General features: G+C 43.3%; 1 protein-coding gene across 1 annotated transcript; it reads right to left on the bottom strand.

Annotated features, from left to right (window-relative positions):
- Positions 1-652: 652 nt before the first annotated feature.
- On the bottom strand, positions 653-6,217 carry LOC147851017 (lysophospholipid acyltransferase LPEAT1-like). Its single transcript, XM_087335643.1, has 10 exons — positions 6,095-6,217; positions 3,833-4,614; positions 3,375-3,488; positions 3,235-3,272; positions 3,082-3,146; positions 2,391-2,459; positions 2,164-2,297; positions 1,385-1,525; positions 955-1,018; positions 653-875 (listed from the first exon to the last, which is right to left on the bottom strand). Exons 2-10 carry the CDS (start codon positions 4,445-4,447, stop codon positions 829-831), a joined length of 1,287 nt encoding a protein of 428 aa, XP_087191769.1. The 5' UTR covers positions 4,448-4,614; positions 6,095-6,217; the 3' UTR covers positions 653-828.
- Positions 6,218-17,036: the final 10,819 nt, after the last annotated feature.

Genomic DNA, 17,036 nt, shown 5'->3' with positions numbered 1-17,036 from the left:
CTGTTCTCATGGTAAACCTGTCTACTGTCTTCTATTGCAATACATTGAAGACCACGTTAGATATTGCTTACCTACCACCACGTTAGATATTGCTTAGCAGAATCAATCTAGTTCAACTTCATTACCGTTGGACTATAAGTACGGGGTTAGATTGGCAAAAGAACAATAAGAAGCAAGTGGGGACTATCAATCTATTGTATTGATTCATGTGTTATACTGACAAATTCACAGCAAATACATACACAAATTATGACTAGTCTGTTCTTCTCAATGTTAGTAATGATCAATACACCTATGAGTCATAAAAAGGATGACTGTCACATTTGCATATAACCTTGGTAGGTATTTCTCTTGCTACTGCTCATGGAATTCAGGTTACATGTGATCACAAACACATAATCAAGAGACCGATACTTGAGAACAAGAAATTGTTTCTTTTCCCAACTCGTGGATGAAAGGATGGTTCAATCAAGTATCAAGCATTTTACCAAGAATAGAATGATGAGAAGGCTAGAAGAGTTAATAGCCGACACTTGTTCTTATTTATTAGTTGTATTCAATAGCACTTAAAGAGAGAGACCTGAACATTTAGCAAAAATGTTCATCATACATACAACGTACTGCATGCAGTACATGAACAATAAACAGCAACATCAAAGATGTGCTGCATGGTTAGCATATAATGATCCTTAGGAAGAAGGCCAATTTTAATAATACATTCATTCAGGTCGTTTTCAATGTGCATTAACTTTGTATCTTTGGAGAACTAGTTTTCTCAAAAATATACTCCCAGATTAGAGTTATTTATCCAATCTCTGCAAGACATACTCAATGAAGAGCTTCGTATTCAGAAGTAGCTATAGAACTTAGGTTTTCTGCATGAATGAGAAGCATCAACATAAGCTTAATACAAACTAAAAAAATGAAAAGGAAGGATGAACACAAAATAGTTACCATTCAAAAAGGAATGATAAATACGCTTTTCATGCAATCCGATATCAGATTGGATAAGACCACCCTGCAAAATAGAAAAAACAAATACATTAAGTGTAGTATCATGTCACATGACATGAATTAAGGATACAAAGCAAGGGTATGTGAAGGTAAATCACTTTTAATTGACAACGAAGATAAAGGGTTGTTGAAAGAAATAACTATTGATTAGCAATATTAAAAACATGGGCTGCCCATTCAATACTAAAAACTAATTTTACAGCAGAAAGTACAAGTAGCAGTTGATATGATAACTTTACATAGAATTAATTTCTTCTCTCAGCTGCCATTGGTTTCTCCACATTGCTAGTGTTAAAATCTAGTTTTACAAATTGAAGAAAAACAGCAGTTTATGTATATGATAACTTTACAAAAAATTAAAATTGCTTACTTCGGCTGCCATTAACTTCCGCACATTGTTAGCATATAGCTTTGGATCAGCTTTTTCCTCCTCTGATGGAACATATACAGGAAGCCAAACAACTTCCAAGTGATTTATGAATTGGCACAACAGCAAAACCACATGTCGTACCTGACAATATGAATTTGAGTGCTTAAATATTGTCAATGCTATAAACATTATTCTCACTGTCTCACTAAGAGGTGGCCTAAGCTTATTTTTTTAACTCTGGTTTTTGCTAAAATTAGTAGCTTCATTATATATCACAATTTGCATTACCCTTAGTAGGTTTGTAAGCCAAATTTGACACTACATTTATTAAACAAGCTCACAGATAATGCAGGTTTGGAAAGCTTTTATTAAGTCTGAAGCGGAACTTATTATTGTTTGTTTTTGCATTCTTTTTCCCGAAATCACACTCTTTCTTTTAACATTGCCTCACTAAATGGAAGTCCATGTTTAGAAAGATTCAAATTTAGAGAGTTTTTGTGGAGGATGAAATACTGCTTTAATTTTAATTTACTTTTTGCCTAAAATAGGGGAAGAGGAGTTATTTGATTTAAGCATATGTTGCATATCTCTTATATTTCAAATTTCTGGAGGTTAATTTATCATTACATTTGCACACAAGAGGCAATGCATCAGAATATGTTTTACACATAATGTCTTCTTGCTAAGTTAAAGATCTCTTGCAAATTATCAACAAACTCCCATTACAATAATAATATCAAAATCAAAGCTTCTAGAGTACATAAAAATTGGATACTTACCCCAGAAATGGTGTCCCATGCAGGACTAAATCGTGTGTAAGGATACTTCAAAATAACTGGTTGCACTGGTGTTCCTGCAAGGAATGCTCCTGTCTTGAATGGAAGTATATAGTTCCCATTTGTAGTTGTCCCTTCTGGTTGTTTATAGAACATAATTATTAAGGAAAACTGAGATGACAAAATAAGCACACATGCATGGAAAGTTAATGAGAGGATTTATGCCGAACCAGGAAAAAGCATCATTAATGGTGCATCACTGTTGGTAGATGCCAGTTCCAACCTTTTCTGAAGAATTCCTAGAAAACAGAAATTTTGAGAAGGCAAATTAAAGAAGACTAGAAAAAATAGAACTCTATTTTATAGTGATACTATATTTTTTACCTACTAGGTTGACGCTTTCGACACAAGCTTACATATGAAACCCACCATTCAATATCACTTTAACAAAATGTCCACTCTAAGGTACCACGCTTCATTTTATTTAAAAACAAACACAATATAGAAAATATATGTCTCTCCCTGGTTTTACAAGGACAAAAAGGAGGTTTGACTATTCTAGGAAATTCAAAAACTACGCATTTGTCATTCCCACATGTTAAAGATCTTCAAGAATGTCAAATTCTGGAACCTATGACATTTTTCTATCTCAGCAGATATTAAGTAACCATTATGTCTCGTTTCAGAAAGGTTTGATCTGTTTCAAATTTCAGATACATATCTCCAATCCATATGAATCCACAGTGAAAGCAAATTTGCAAAAAGGGTGCATAAGCTTTTCAACAATATATAGAAACCATACTATTCCACCCTCAATGGTTATGAAGATCCTTTCTTAGAAAATCATTATTTAAATTATACTTTCATCAACTGAAGAATGTCCGCATCAATTGACATGATGAATCAACCAAAGGTCTATACCAGAAACACCCTTGAATCCTGAAGTTTTATCTTCACGTTGTACATAGATACATCCTAAACACTTGCTGCAAAATCCAGACAAAGAATTCATTTACAGTTAAAAAAAGAACTCTTGCACCAGACACCAAACATATGCTAAGAAAGATATAGAACCTGATTAAACCAACAAGAGGCAATCTAGCAACCGATCTCTTTAAGAATGACCATAAACATGCAAAAAAGAAGCAAACACACTTATTAAGGCATCTGTCTTAGTCACAAAGAATTAAAATATGCCTTCTAACTGGGCTTACCTTCGCAACAAAGCTAGGAAATGAAGCTGACATCTGATAAAGTATGTCTACATATGATACATGATTAGACACAATGGCACTAGGTCGGGGATGTGCTGTATGAGAAGTACCCACCTGTATGCATGGGTAAAAACCTTCATATGGCCTTTACAAATGAAAACATGAACAGATCAAAATTTCCATATTAATTTCGGCCATGAAAGCATCTTTTCCACAACATGAAGTTTAAATAACACAACAGAGCCATGTTTTCCTTTCATACACATTCGAAGGTATTTGCAAAGGAAATACAGACGTTTTGATTTTTGCAAGTCACATTGTGTATAAAGTTTTGGTTTTTGTATGTCTTAACTAGGTAAAGTGGTACTTTCAAGGGATTAATTAACTTTGAATATTGTATTCAAATTCATTTCACAAAAAAGTCAATGATAATCTTCTTAAATATGGTCTATTATTACCTCAGAGGCCTTTCTGTTCGATTGTAAATCCCTTCTAGTGCTTTTGATCCAATAGAAACCTACTATAAAAAGAAGACATCTTGAAAAAAATCTCCCTGAATGTACAATGATTGATTTCCTCATGCCAATCAAATTTGCATAATTGCCTTGATTCATGTGTAAAAAGCTTTGATCTCCAGAGCTATCATTCTCCTCATTAGAGACATTTTTTGTCAAAATACTATCCTTCTCATCTATTCCCATATCTTGAGGTGATTTGAACATAGTGCATACTCTGCAAATAATGTAATAGGCTACTAGTATGGCAAAAATCAGAATTATTTTCACTGGCACAAAGACAAGTAGAGCTACTACTAGAACTGCTTTCTCTCGGACAGAAAGATCGCCTTTTCCCATGGTTCCATATGTGTCTTTTCTTACATATGCAGCATATTTGGTTTCCATTTCTTGAAGGATTTCCACCATCTTCTTGGGATCCTTTGGCTGTTTTTCATCTTCATGTAATGCATTTTCCTTCTCTGCTCCAGTGAGTAGAGGAGATTCATCTTCATTTAATCTATGGCTATTGGCATCGATAATGTCATCTTTCATTTGAGGCATGGGTATTGTGTCCATAGCAGAAAATTGAACCCAAGGTTAAAATCTACCAGAGTAATGATACTGCATTTTTGTTTGTGGAAGAGGATTCTCACACTGGCATGACCACATTGCCTCTAGTAAAATACCATTAATATCATCTGAGATTGATTTTTCTGGTTCTTGATTCCGACATGTTTCAAAACCTTTTTAACAAACAAAACACCAATAATATCTCAAATTTGATGATTCTGGCTATTAAAACCAATGAATTTCACAATATTTACAAGGGTTTGATAGCATAACACCATTATAACATCTGAAATTGTAGTCTCTAAACCAAACGCCATTAACAACTCAAATTAATGCTCTGAGATTGCCTGAACACATTTTACATCAGACTATAATATCTGGGAACACACCATTCACGAGATTTCAGAATGATGTTTCCGAGTATTGATTCAGCGTGTTCTACATCAGATTATAATCTCTTGAAAAACACCATTAGCAGCACTCAAACTGATGCTTATGAGCAGATAAAGAAACAGATTGCATACTGTTTACACCACATCTGACAGATGCTTCCGAGAAACAATCCAACAGGTTCCAATGAGGATCAAACCAGAAACCGAAAACCATTAATAAACAGCATATTTCAGATGTGATGCATAATTTCCAGCATTAACTATTGGGTATAAAGGCCAAGAATTCTTTATTTATACATTTATAAAGTCCATTTCACACTCTAGTTGAGAGCTTCTCGGACATATTTGGGTCACTAGGCCAGTGTGATCTGGCTTGAGTGTGTTAAAATCACATTTATTAAAACGATAAACTTTTGCCACTTAAAACATAAGATTAGGGGGCTCTAAAAACCTATGTGTATCTCCTCCTTCTCCATCTATGTTTTCTCTATACCTCAGCCATTTTATCGCCTGCCAGTCTAGCTCCAAGTCCATCATTACACATATGTCGTACCAAAAAGAATGTATTGGCCTCCTCCTTTCATTAATAACATATCATTAAACATCTCAGATACAGTCGTTTCCGCACCATTAACAGAATCATCTCAGTTCCCACAATTTTCATTCCAATTAAAATCAACATCATAGAAATAATAATTTTCACGCCATTAACAACAGTACCTCAGATATAACAATTTCCACAGCAATTAACATCTTAATAAAACAAATTTTTACATTATTAACAACATCATTGGCCACATAACCTTGGATACAACAAATTTTCAGACGCAACAATTCCACAGCAATTAATACCTCAACAATTTTTCTACCATTACCAGCATCGTCATCTCAGAAATAACAATGTACAACATCTCTGATACGAGAATTTTCACACGATAACAACAATAAAAATAAAACTATCATCTCATATTGACGATTTCTGAGGATCCATCCAACGTATTCTACCATTAGCAAGGACAGCAAAAACAAAACAAATTCACACAATTATGCTTTTCTTAGGGATCTATCTAAGGAAATCTTTCCCAACATAAAATAAAAACTCCACAACCATAACAACAACAACAACAACAAATTAGAATGATCGAGAAGAGATTCTGTACAAGGGTTTGCTCAAGAATAGAAGAAAAAAGAAGAAAGGGAGACGGAGAGGGAGAGAATTAGGAGAAAGAAATCAGAGAGAGGAAAGGAAAGAAACTCTTACCTGTGCGATTGAAGGAACGAGAGAAATGAAGAAACGATGGCGAGCTTCGATGGATCCGGGAGGGATGGGAGGAAATGAGAAGGAAAGAAAAGATAGCTCTGTATTTTCCTGGCCCTTCATTTATGCCTAATTTACAAATATAGCCCCAACCCGTTTTTGGCCCTACATATGTATATGATATATCCATCCTTCCTCTTTTGTCACTACTTAGTACTTATACGTATGTACATATATGTATTTCATGGTCTCTCTCCCTCTTATCTCTAGGGATCGGCAACAGCTCGGCTCAAGCCTAAACCATTTAGCGGCTTCGTGGCTCAACTCAGCTCGGTTTAGGCTTGAGCCTACCTAAACAGTTTGAGCTCGGCTTGGCTCAGCTTGAACATTGCCAAACCGGCTCAAATCGTTTAAGCCGTTTAATCATTCGGGTTTAGAAAGTTAGAAATAAGACAGTGAGAAGTTAGAAGTTAGAAGTTAGAATTTGAAAGTTGAGAGAGAGACTGACAGGAAGCCATAGGCAATAGATTGTTGAGTAACGAGAGAGGGAGGAACAGAGAAGGAGAGGGAGCTTGCTTAGTGGACAGAGAGGGAGAGGGAGCCTGCATAGTGGACCTCCTCCTTGCTGTTATATGCTTTCTTTCTATACATATAGGTGAAATGTCAGTTCCAAATTCTCTCTTGAGTTTGACCTAGGACCTAGGACACGGCGAGCTCGACCTGAAGGTGGGGCGGTATTGAGGTCCGGAAAGGGTTGGGTGGTAGCAAACTACAAAGGAAGATGGGAGGGTGGGGGGGCATGTCAAATTTGGAGAAGGATGGGGATGCCAAGGGGGTGGGAGTTACAAGGAGGAAAAGAAGAGAAGTGGTAGTGGTGTTCTTTGGGTTTCTTCACACCTCTAAAGCTTTTTCGTCCCAAACCGGTTTAGGGATCGGTTTGGTTCAAGTTTGACAACCCCAAAACGGTTTAGGCTTAACAGGTTTGACCTTATCCAAGACAAACCGGTTAAGCCTAAACCGAACCGTTGTTGATTCCTATCTATCTCTATCTCTATCTCTTTAGTGAAAACACACAAATTATATTAAAAAATGTGCGTGAAAAATACTACCATGGATATCATGATGGAATACATATGATCGCCACTACATGAGTAGTGGAAAATGTGGAATTGCCAATAGACAGATGAACTGTTATGTACACATAACATAGGTGAGGGTAGGTCACTGATATATTTACAAAACGTAAGTGAATGGTATGTTCACTAATGTTAGGGAGGAATGTGATTGGATAAAAGGAATGGTGCGTGAGGGTAGGTCACTAATCTTTGCAAAACATAAGTGAAGGGTATGTTCACTAATATTTTGATAGAATGAATGATATGGGCATGCATTATCATGATCTTGACAATAAGTGAATTGAGAGTCCTTTAGAAAAGCACATCTATTCAAGGGGCCTAGGCAAAATTATAAATATGACGTGTCACTATCCCCATAAAACACATTGCAACAAAATGTTGAAGTCTTCAAACACTAGTGGTGGTAGGCTTTCGTCGTGACGATTGTGTTACTTATTCCAAGGTACAAATCATCCTAATATCCACTGGTACATAATGTTTGTGCATGTAGTTTGGTTATGTTTTAATCATAGCTCAAGGGTGGCTAGGTGGATCAGATTCTTCTATCCAATCTATTCACCCTTCTTTTGCTTTTATTTTGTCTATTGATTAGCAATAGACTCTCAACATTAACATTCCACCGAGGAAATAATTTCTACTTGCTCCAATAAAGGAAATTGTCATATTAGTACTCCCTTCAACTTTTGTATATATATATTTGACTCCATGGCTACCATCAAATACAAAAGCATTGTGCATATCCCAACTATGACACAATCTCCAATACTACAAAAATAGGAAAATGATCTCCAGCTCTGATTTAGGGTCGACCTTGTGTGAATTGTGCAAACACCCATTGTCTTTCCATCAAATAATGTCATGATAGAACTTGCCAAATTTGAGAAATGTAACTTCAAATCTAACAAGCAATCGTACATTGTATGAAACAATGAGTACTAACTTTTACTTGAACAATGCAAAATAAGCAATTTCTCGTTGCTAGTCCACATTGCTTCAAAGCTAATCCCAAAGGCAAACCACAAATCAAAACTCTCCAAATGAAGACCTTCACTATAAGTGACAATTTAGAATGCCAACTACGTTTTAAGAAATGTCAACATCCATAATTAGAATTATATATTTTCCATTATTGTTTAACCTTAGATGATAGTTATCAAAGAGATTCAACAAAGCAATGATACAAGAGATTAATAGTCACTTGTAAAAACATTGTTTGACCCTAATAATACCAATCGACCCACAATTTCTCTCTCTCTCTCTCTCTGGTAAAAGCACACAATTATATTAATTGTATGTAAAATCCACTTAGTTATGACACTTCTTAGTTAGCTCTACCTATCATATGCCTATGTAGGGAGAGGGATGTCCTGTAATGCCATTAAAAAACCTGAATATGCATTTGAGGAAATGATCCCCACATCAAAAAATTCCATATGAGAATACCTTTCAGCTTCTTTATATAGGCTTTCACCCCATGTCTATTATCAAACACGAAAGCATTACGCATATTCCAATTGTGTTGTAGTCCCCAATAACGTAAAAAATCGAACAATATCTCCATCTCATCATTTGAACCATTTTGAACATATTGAGAAAAAAACTATTGTTCAGGTCTCAAACAACAATGGGTTAAAACTTGTCAAATGTCTCATAAGTACTTCCAAATGGTACACACTATAGGACATTTAATGAACCTATGTGTACTATCCTCCAATGGAACGGTGCAAAAAAATGCCAGACCCTAGTCCTCGTCTCTTTAAGGTCGAACCTAATGGGAGCTTACCAATCATGACTCTCCATATGAATACCTTTGCACGAAATGGTAGATGGGAATGCTAACTGACAGGAACTGCATGCTCCCTATGCGCAACGCTCGGCCACAACCGAGCTTAGAATCATACACAAAAAACGGGAAATGAAAGCATGACACAATGGAGAGAGGAGTACAAAGGATGTTAGCATGGAAAACCCAAACTAGGGAAAAACCACGGCAGCCCACAGACTGCAAACTATCACTATATCATATTGTACAATAGTGAAGCACCGAGGCAACGACCTTGAGCTTGCTATCTTCGCCACAAGCGGCGGTTACAACAGAGATACGAACTCTTCGTCTCTTTCTCTCTCTCTCTCTCTTTGTACACAGTTGCGCTCTCAAGTCTTGCACCAACAAGAATGACAACAACACTATCGCACTCTCTTACAAAAAGTTTGCCCTAAGTCATATTTATACTAATATGACTTTTCGGCTATTTACAAATATAGCCACGATGGACTCTCAGAAACATATTTACGAATATGTCTCTTCATTCGGTGAGCACTCCTCACCAAGCCTGCATTATCTGGCGCTTGTTGGGTACTCGTCATCCGGTTCTCACCGGGTCTTCCGTTTCTGGGTACTCCTCATCCGGTTCTCACCGGGTCTTTCGTAGCTGGGTATTCCTCATCCGGTTTCGGCCTCGGGCGAGTTTGCTCATCAGTACTGTTCTTCTGACTTCCCATCCGGAGGGACCTGTTTCCTAACAAACTCCCCCTTCACTCCGGCATGGGATGTCTTACTAGTCCGACCCGCTTCCAACATGCATCCAGCTTGTCAAGTGTCAATACTTTGGTGAGCATATCTGACCCGTTATTGGCCGTGTGGATCTTCGTCGGCGCGAACTCCTGGTCATCTACTCTTTTCCGGATCCAGTGATACCTACGCTGGATATGCTTTGTCCGGGAATGGTAGGCCGCATTCTTAGCAAGGTGGATGGCACTTTGACTGTCGCAATAGAGCCGGTATTCATCTTGCCGGATACCGAGCTCTTCGATGAAGTCCTTCATCCATAATATTTCCTTGCCGGCTTCCACAGCCGCCATGTACTTCGCCTCCGCAGTTGACAACGCAACCGTCTTCTACAGCCTCGACTGCCACGAAATAACTCCCCCTGCATATGTCATTACGTACCCGGATGTAGATCGGCTGGTATCCACATCAGCCGACATGTCCAAGTCGGTAAAACCGTCAAGTTGAGGTTTACTGGAGCCGAATCGGAGACACATGTTCGAAGTGCCCTTTAAGTACCGGAGTATCCATTTGACCACGTTCCAGTGCTCCTTGCCGGGATTGCTCATAAACCGGCTCACTACTCCGACTGCGTATCCTATATCCGGTCGGGTACAAACCATTGCGTACATTAAGCTCCCGACGGCAGAGGCATATGGAACCTTCATCATATCCGCCTTCTCTGTTTTCGTCTTCGGGCTTTGCTTACCGGATAACCTGCAATTTGCCGGAAGTGTCGATCCGACCGGTTTCGCATCTGACATGTTGAACCGCTGAAGCACCTTTGTCACGTATTTCTCCTGTGATAGCCACAGTTGCTTCACTGGCCGGTTCCGGATGATATGCATCCCCAGCATCTGTCTTGCCGGACCCAAGTCTTTCATTGAGAAGGTCCGGTTCAGAGCCTTCTTCAGCATCTGTATTTTGGCTTGGTCCCGTCCGACAATCAACATGTCATCCACGTATAGAAGGAGTATCAGGAAGTCATCTCCTTCGAACTTCTTCACAAACACGCAGTGATCGGCCTGCGTCTTGTGGTACACTTGATCTGTCATGAAGGAGTTGAACTTCCGGTACCATTCTCGGGGGGGCCTGCTTCAACCCATAGAGGCTTTCCTTCAACCGGCTAACCAGGTGCTCCTTCCCTTTCTCCACGAATCCTTCCGGTTGCTGCATGTAGATCTCCTCTTCGAGGTCACCGTGAAGGAATGTCGTCTTCACGTCTAGTTGCTCTACCTCGAGGTCCATGCTTGCCGCTATACTCAGCACCGTCCGGATGGAGGTCATCTTTACTACCGGGGCAAATATCTCGTCGAAGTCCACGCCCTTCTTCTGTTGGAACCCCTTCACCACGATCCTGGCTTTGTATCTCAGGGGGTTGCCGGCATCTCCCGGTTTCAACTTGTACACCCACTTGTTTCGGAGTGCCCGCTTTCCTTTTGGCAACTCCACCAATTCGTACGTATGGTTCTCATGCAGGGAATCCATCTCATCCTGCATGGCACTTAACCATTTGCGGTTGTGGGTCTCATCCTTCGCTTCTTCGAAGCTTTTTGGCTCCCCCTCATCGGTTAGCAGCACATGCTCTACATCCGGAAATCTCCGGGGGGGCCTTCTCTCTCTGAGAGGATATCTCCGTCTTTGGGCTTCGGTAACCGGCTCCTCCATTTGCTCTTCCTCCGAATCCGATTCGGGGTCTTGGCCAGTTCCGGTTCCAGCTTCCTCTACTTCTTCTTCTACCGGTTCGGTATCCTCACCATAACCGGCTAGTTCCTCGAGTGCTAACCGGTCTCTTGTCGGTTGGATCTGCTCATCGTAGAATCGATCATTACCGGTCAACTCGGAGTTCATTATCTTCTTCTCCGACTCCCAGTCGGCGAGCGTCTTGTCCTCCATGAAGATAATATCTCGACTCCAGAATACCTTCTTGTCGACTAGGTCCCACACTCGGTAGCCGAACTCATCGTCGCCGTAACCGAGGAATATGCATGGCCGGGTCTTTGGATCCAACTTTCCTCTCCGGTCCTTAGCTACATGCACGTACGCGAGACACCTGAATACCTTCAGATGCCGGTAGGACACTTCCTTACCGGTCCAGACTCTCTGTGGCGTGTCTCCGTCCAAGGGTACTGAGGGTGATCTGTTTATCACATATGTCGCCGTCGACAATGCCTCAGCCCAAAACTTCTTGGGTAGTTTTGCATGTGCCAACATACTCCGGACCCTCTCCATTATGGTCCGGTTCATCCTCTCGGCCAACCCGTTTAGTTCCGGCATCTTCGGCATGGTAAATTCGAGCAGGATTCCCTTTGAGCGACAGTACTCCTCGAATTGCCCCCGGTATTCACCTCCGTTATCTGCTCGAATCGCCTTCAGCTTCCGACCGGTTTCTCTTTCCACTCTCGCGTGGAGCTCTTTGAAGACGGATAACACCTGATCCTTCGTCTTCAACGGTGTGGCCCACAGCTTCCGGCTATGGTCATCTATGAACGTTACGAAGTACTGTGATCCTGCATGTGACTTCGTGTGCACTTGACACACATCAGTATGCACCAACTCCAATGGTGCATTACGTCTCATTGGTGGTCTTGGTCGGAAAGAGGTCCGGTTTTGCTTACCGGCCAGACAGTTAGTGCACTTCTCCAAGTGCACGTTCTTCACTGGAATGAGGTTGTCGTCTACAAGCCTCTTCATCCCCTTCTCGGTCATGTGACACAACCTTTTGTGCCACAGCTCACCGGCAGTGTCAGATGCCACGTTCACTTCCTCCGGACATAACCGGGCATTCATCAGGTACATTGTGTTTACCTTCCAGGCCCGAGCCACAATCAAGCTCCCTTTGTTGAACTTCATAACACCGTTCCGGATGCTACCCGTGTAGCCTTCATCATCTAGCCGACCGGCTGATATCAGGTTCAGACGAACCTCCGGAACGTGTCGGACATCCTTCAGCAGCAGCTTGCATCCGGTTGGCGTTGTCAACCACACGTCTCCTATGCTGACAATTCGGCATGTACCTTCATTCCCCATCCGGACACAGCCGTGATCACCGGCTGAGTAGGATGAGAAGCATTTCCGGTCCGGGGTAAGGTGGAACGACACTCCGGAGTCGACCACCCAGGTCATCTCGTCGCCGACAAGGTTTATCTCACTCTCCTCGGTGATGAGCATCAACTCTTCTTCACTTGCCGCGATTGCCGTCGTTCCCTTCCGGTCCGGCCCCCTCTGGTATTTACCGTTCCGGTCCGGTGTCCATTTCGAATCGGTACCGTCGGTTTCCTTGTCTTTTCGAAAATGCCGACAGTTCTTCTGGAAGTGTCCCGGCTTGCCGCAATAGAAGCAAGTAGGCCTCCCCCTTGACTTTGGCCGTGTCCCCAACTTTTCCCGGTGTTGCGTTGTTACGCGCGTGCGTGGAGAAAGGCGGGACCACGGGGGTCTTGGACTAGGGAGTGATGGAGCGTAGGAAGTCATGCTTCACCGTTTTCGGGGCATCCCAGAAGCACACCAGAAGCAACCGAAGGGAGAGAGAGAGAGAGAGAGAGCGCTTAACACCGACTCACGCACACTCACTCACACACACACACACACACACACACACACACACACAGGCCAACCCGACTCACACCCTTAAGTACAGGAAGTGCAGGAGAGGGGAAGCACCCGACACCAACGAAGATGCGAATATACACAAACAGACGCAAACGTATATATGTATATAAAAAGAAGAATACATTCCCGGCTTCGAGCCGTTCCAAGGTAGGTTACAGTAGTCGTCAGCTGCCAAGCCACCGTCGGGGAGCTCACGGGCTCGTCGCGCCGAGCGGGGTCTTGCGCAGGAGATGAGCTGAAGCAAACCCTAAGCGAACACGAAGGAGAAGAAGATGAAGAAACTAACTCTAAACCTAACGGTATACCCTCTAATGCAAAATGGGCAACCCTTTCACAAAGGGCGTTCCCTTCCTTTTATAGAACAAGGAAAGGGATGCGTTACAATGTGGGACAGATCCCGCCTTACATGGGATCGTCTGCCCCGACTTGACTACTCTTCGGCGCCATAAAGGCGCCCTCGATATTCACACTATATGTACATGGGTGCGTACACACGCTGCACCCCACCAATGTAGCCAATGTTTCCCGGTTTCCGCCTATGGCCGAAATTCTTCACGACACCGGTTCTGGGGACTACGGTTTCTATGTCTTACGCGTTCCGATTCGGTAAGGAGCGCTTTGGAGTCAGAGCTCGTATCCTTATCTTTCCGACGCACCTCCTCATCTAGCAAGCTCGACTTCACTCTTGCTAGGGATAACCGTTTCCCTTCCGGCCCAGCGTTGCCCAAAGTGACAACCAACGTCTCCCAGCTATCCAGGAGGGAACCGAGCAGGAGTTGCGCTAGTACCTCATCGGCAAGAGGTACTTCCAATGATGTTGCCTGGTGGATCAGCCCCTGGAAGGCATTCATGTGCTCCGCCATGCCGCCGGAATAGTAACCGACGGCCAAAAGCGTAGGAATAAGAAACTATATAAAGCGTAACGTATGTAACGGTTCACGCGGGTACGCGTGAACGGCTAATTAGACCCTACATATATAAAGGGCAGAAAACCTCGTAAGGAGGTGTGTGTAAATTTTGGGAATTGTAAAAAAGAATGCCTGATAATAGAATACTATCTTCTCTGAGTTTCTGTGTATAGTTACGGCTAATTCAGTGTCTGTGTCTCGGATACGTAATCGTAGTAGTACGTAAGCGCAACCTGTGAGAAGGAGTCGGTTATAGCCGTCTCCCCTTACACACAGCGGAGTCACAGAGGTTCTCTCCTTACGTAGTACGATTAAGCTCTGTTCGTTGTTCCACACCCACCTTGGGGTCTAGGTCGAAGGACTGACCACGGCCTGTGTTTCCTAAGAGGCAACACTTTTGGCACGCCCGGTGATCTGTGTTTCCTCACAGACGAGCAACAACGAATGGATGTTTAGCCGCAGACGACGCAGAGAACCAACAAGACAAGACCGGCCAGTAACAAGGTCCGTCACACGCCAGGCAGAAGAGCGCGTTCGGCAAAAGCCACGCATCGGCGACCCCAGTAATACCTGCCATCGACGAGGCGAGGGGACCACGCTTACCGCAGCCTCCCGATGACCTTCTCTGATCCGCCATACCTCCCACAATGGCCTTTGCCTACCCTCGCTTTAACGGCGAAACCGACGCCGCAACTCATGTTTGCATGTTCTTGAACGTTTGGAATGCGAACCACATGGCACAGAACCTTTCCGAGACGGTGGCACACCAGTCGAAAATGACGGAGTTCGGATTAACATTAGATGGGCGTGCGGCGTTCTGGCATTCACAGATGGATTTACCGGCCATAACAACCTTCGATCAGCTCCAGTCCGCCTTCTTGCGTTTTTTTCACCGGCGGGTTCCACAACGCGAGATTCTTGGGCAGTTTTATACAATTAAGCAACTACCAATCGAAACAATAGCAGACTTCAGCTTACGGTTCCAAAATTTACGACGAAAACTAGATCGAAGCCCTGCGGAGGAGGAGGCATGGGAAACATTTCTAGCAGCGTTACGCCGGCCCATCAGGGCAACGCTCAACAGCAATAGCGTGAAAGGGGAAATGGCGGATATGGTGATTGAACGAGCGTTACAGCTTGAGTTGGATGACGAGGAAAGGTTTTCAATGTTATCCTTACGACAAGCGTTACCTTAGGATGAGGAACGCCAATTTCGTCAGGCAATCCAATGTACGATTTGCTTGAACTCGGGGCATTCCGCAGTGGAGTGCAATATGCGAATCCACTGCCCAATCTGCCACTCGAAGGTTCACACAGTTGACCAATGCGAGTACAATATGTTAAATAGAGCAACGCCCGCGGTCCGCAGCATGGACACACAACGGCAACCACATCGGGTGGAACAAAAGAGGCAAGAAGACCGACCATGGTATAGGGATCGCAACCCGCGGGAGGACAGGTACAACCGGAATCGTCGGAATCACAATGAGTCCGAGGAGGAGGACCCGGAGGACGAGGATTATCATGGACATCCGAGTTACGCCAAAGGAGGCCGGCGATACGAACATCAACGCCCGATGAACAAACGGGGTGGCTTCAATGGCTATCGAGGTAAGCCTCGACAATATAGGCATCACCGGCATTACGACGAAAGCTCGGGGGATGAGCGGCACCAAGAACGACGACGGGATCAACAGCAGCCACCGTGTACGTCCCGACAAACGAGGCCGGACCGCGAAGAGCAAGTAGCGCCCGGAGAACGACACACTCCACCTGGGGCTGAGAAGGGAGAATCAAGCATCCACTGTTTTATTTGTCAGCAACCCGGACATTATGCCACACAATGCCCAGCACGCAAGGGAAAGGGGCCCGCCGTCAACACGATTACGACGGAGGTGCAACAAGTCACCACACGCCATCAAACGAAAACGGTGGATTGGGCTACATAGGATGAGGTACACCGACAAGCCCAAGGCTGGGTGGAAAAAGCAAACGCGGCCAATACGGAACGTATGAGGCAGGAGTCTGCGAATGCAATGAAGCAAACAGAGAACGAAAAAACGGGGCCGGGCCCCATTTGGCAAGTGTTAACGGGCTGTGAAATCACGCTAACTATGGAAAAACTGCTACAGCTAGTTCCACGTTTCCGCCAGACCATGGAAGCACAGGTGGCGGGCATGACCGGGGCAAGCGTTGCCACAAACCTGACTGACGTCAGCGAGGGACCACCAGTGGTAGATCAGCACAACCCGGCCATTACAGTAATATTGCACGGACAGGAAGTCCATGGATGTGTAATCGACGGCAGCTCAGGCGTCAATGTGATTAGCACGAAAACTTGCGAACAGCTAGGCATTTCCGAATGGGAGGCGTGTCCATTCTGGCTTCGCATGGCAGATACCCGATCAGTGCGGCCGTTGGGGCTAATTCGCAAATTAGGCATCATCGTGGGCAAACACCGCTTCGACATATTGGCGATCGTCCTCGCTTTGGACGCGCCTGGAGCGTACCCAGTGCTTCTAGGCAGACCATGGCTTTGGACAGCAAATATCAAGCAAAGCTGGCAACACGAGTGTATCAGTTTTCGGCAGGGACGCATCAAGGTTCGTGTGCCTACGGAAGGCAACACGCCCCAACCTAAGGGGATAACACCGTTATATGCGGAAGACATCATTATGCTGGCTGGGGTGGAGGATGCCGAATTGGAAGCGTACCTTGACGAACATCCTCGGATTATTCCACTG

This window comes from Azolla caroliniana, unplaced genomic scaffold, assembly GCF_043228905.1.
Source record: "Azolla caroliniana isolate FFs.n. ecotype wild unplaced genomic scaffold, voAzoCaro1.0.p SCAF_20, whole genome shotgun sequence".
NCBI lineage: Eukaryota > Viridiplantae > Streptophyta > Polypodiopsida > Salviniales > Salviniaceae > Azolla > Azolla caroliniana.
This window is presented reverse-complemented; position numbering and strand designations above follow the sequence as displayed.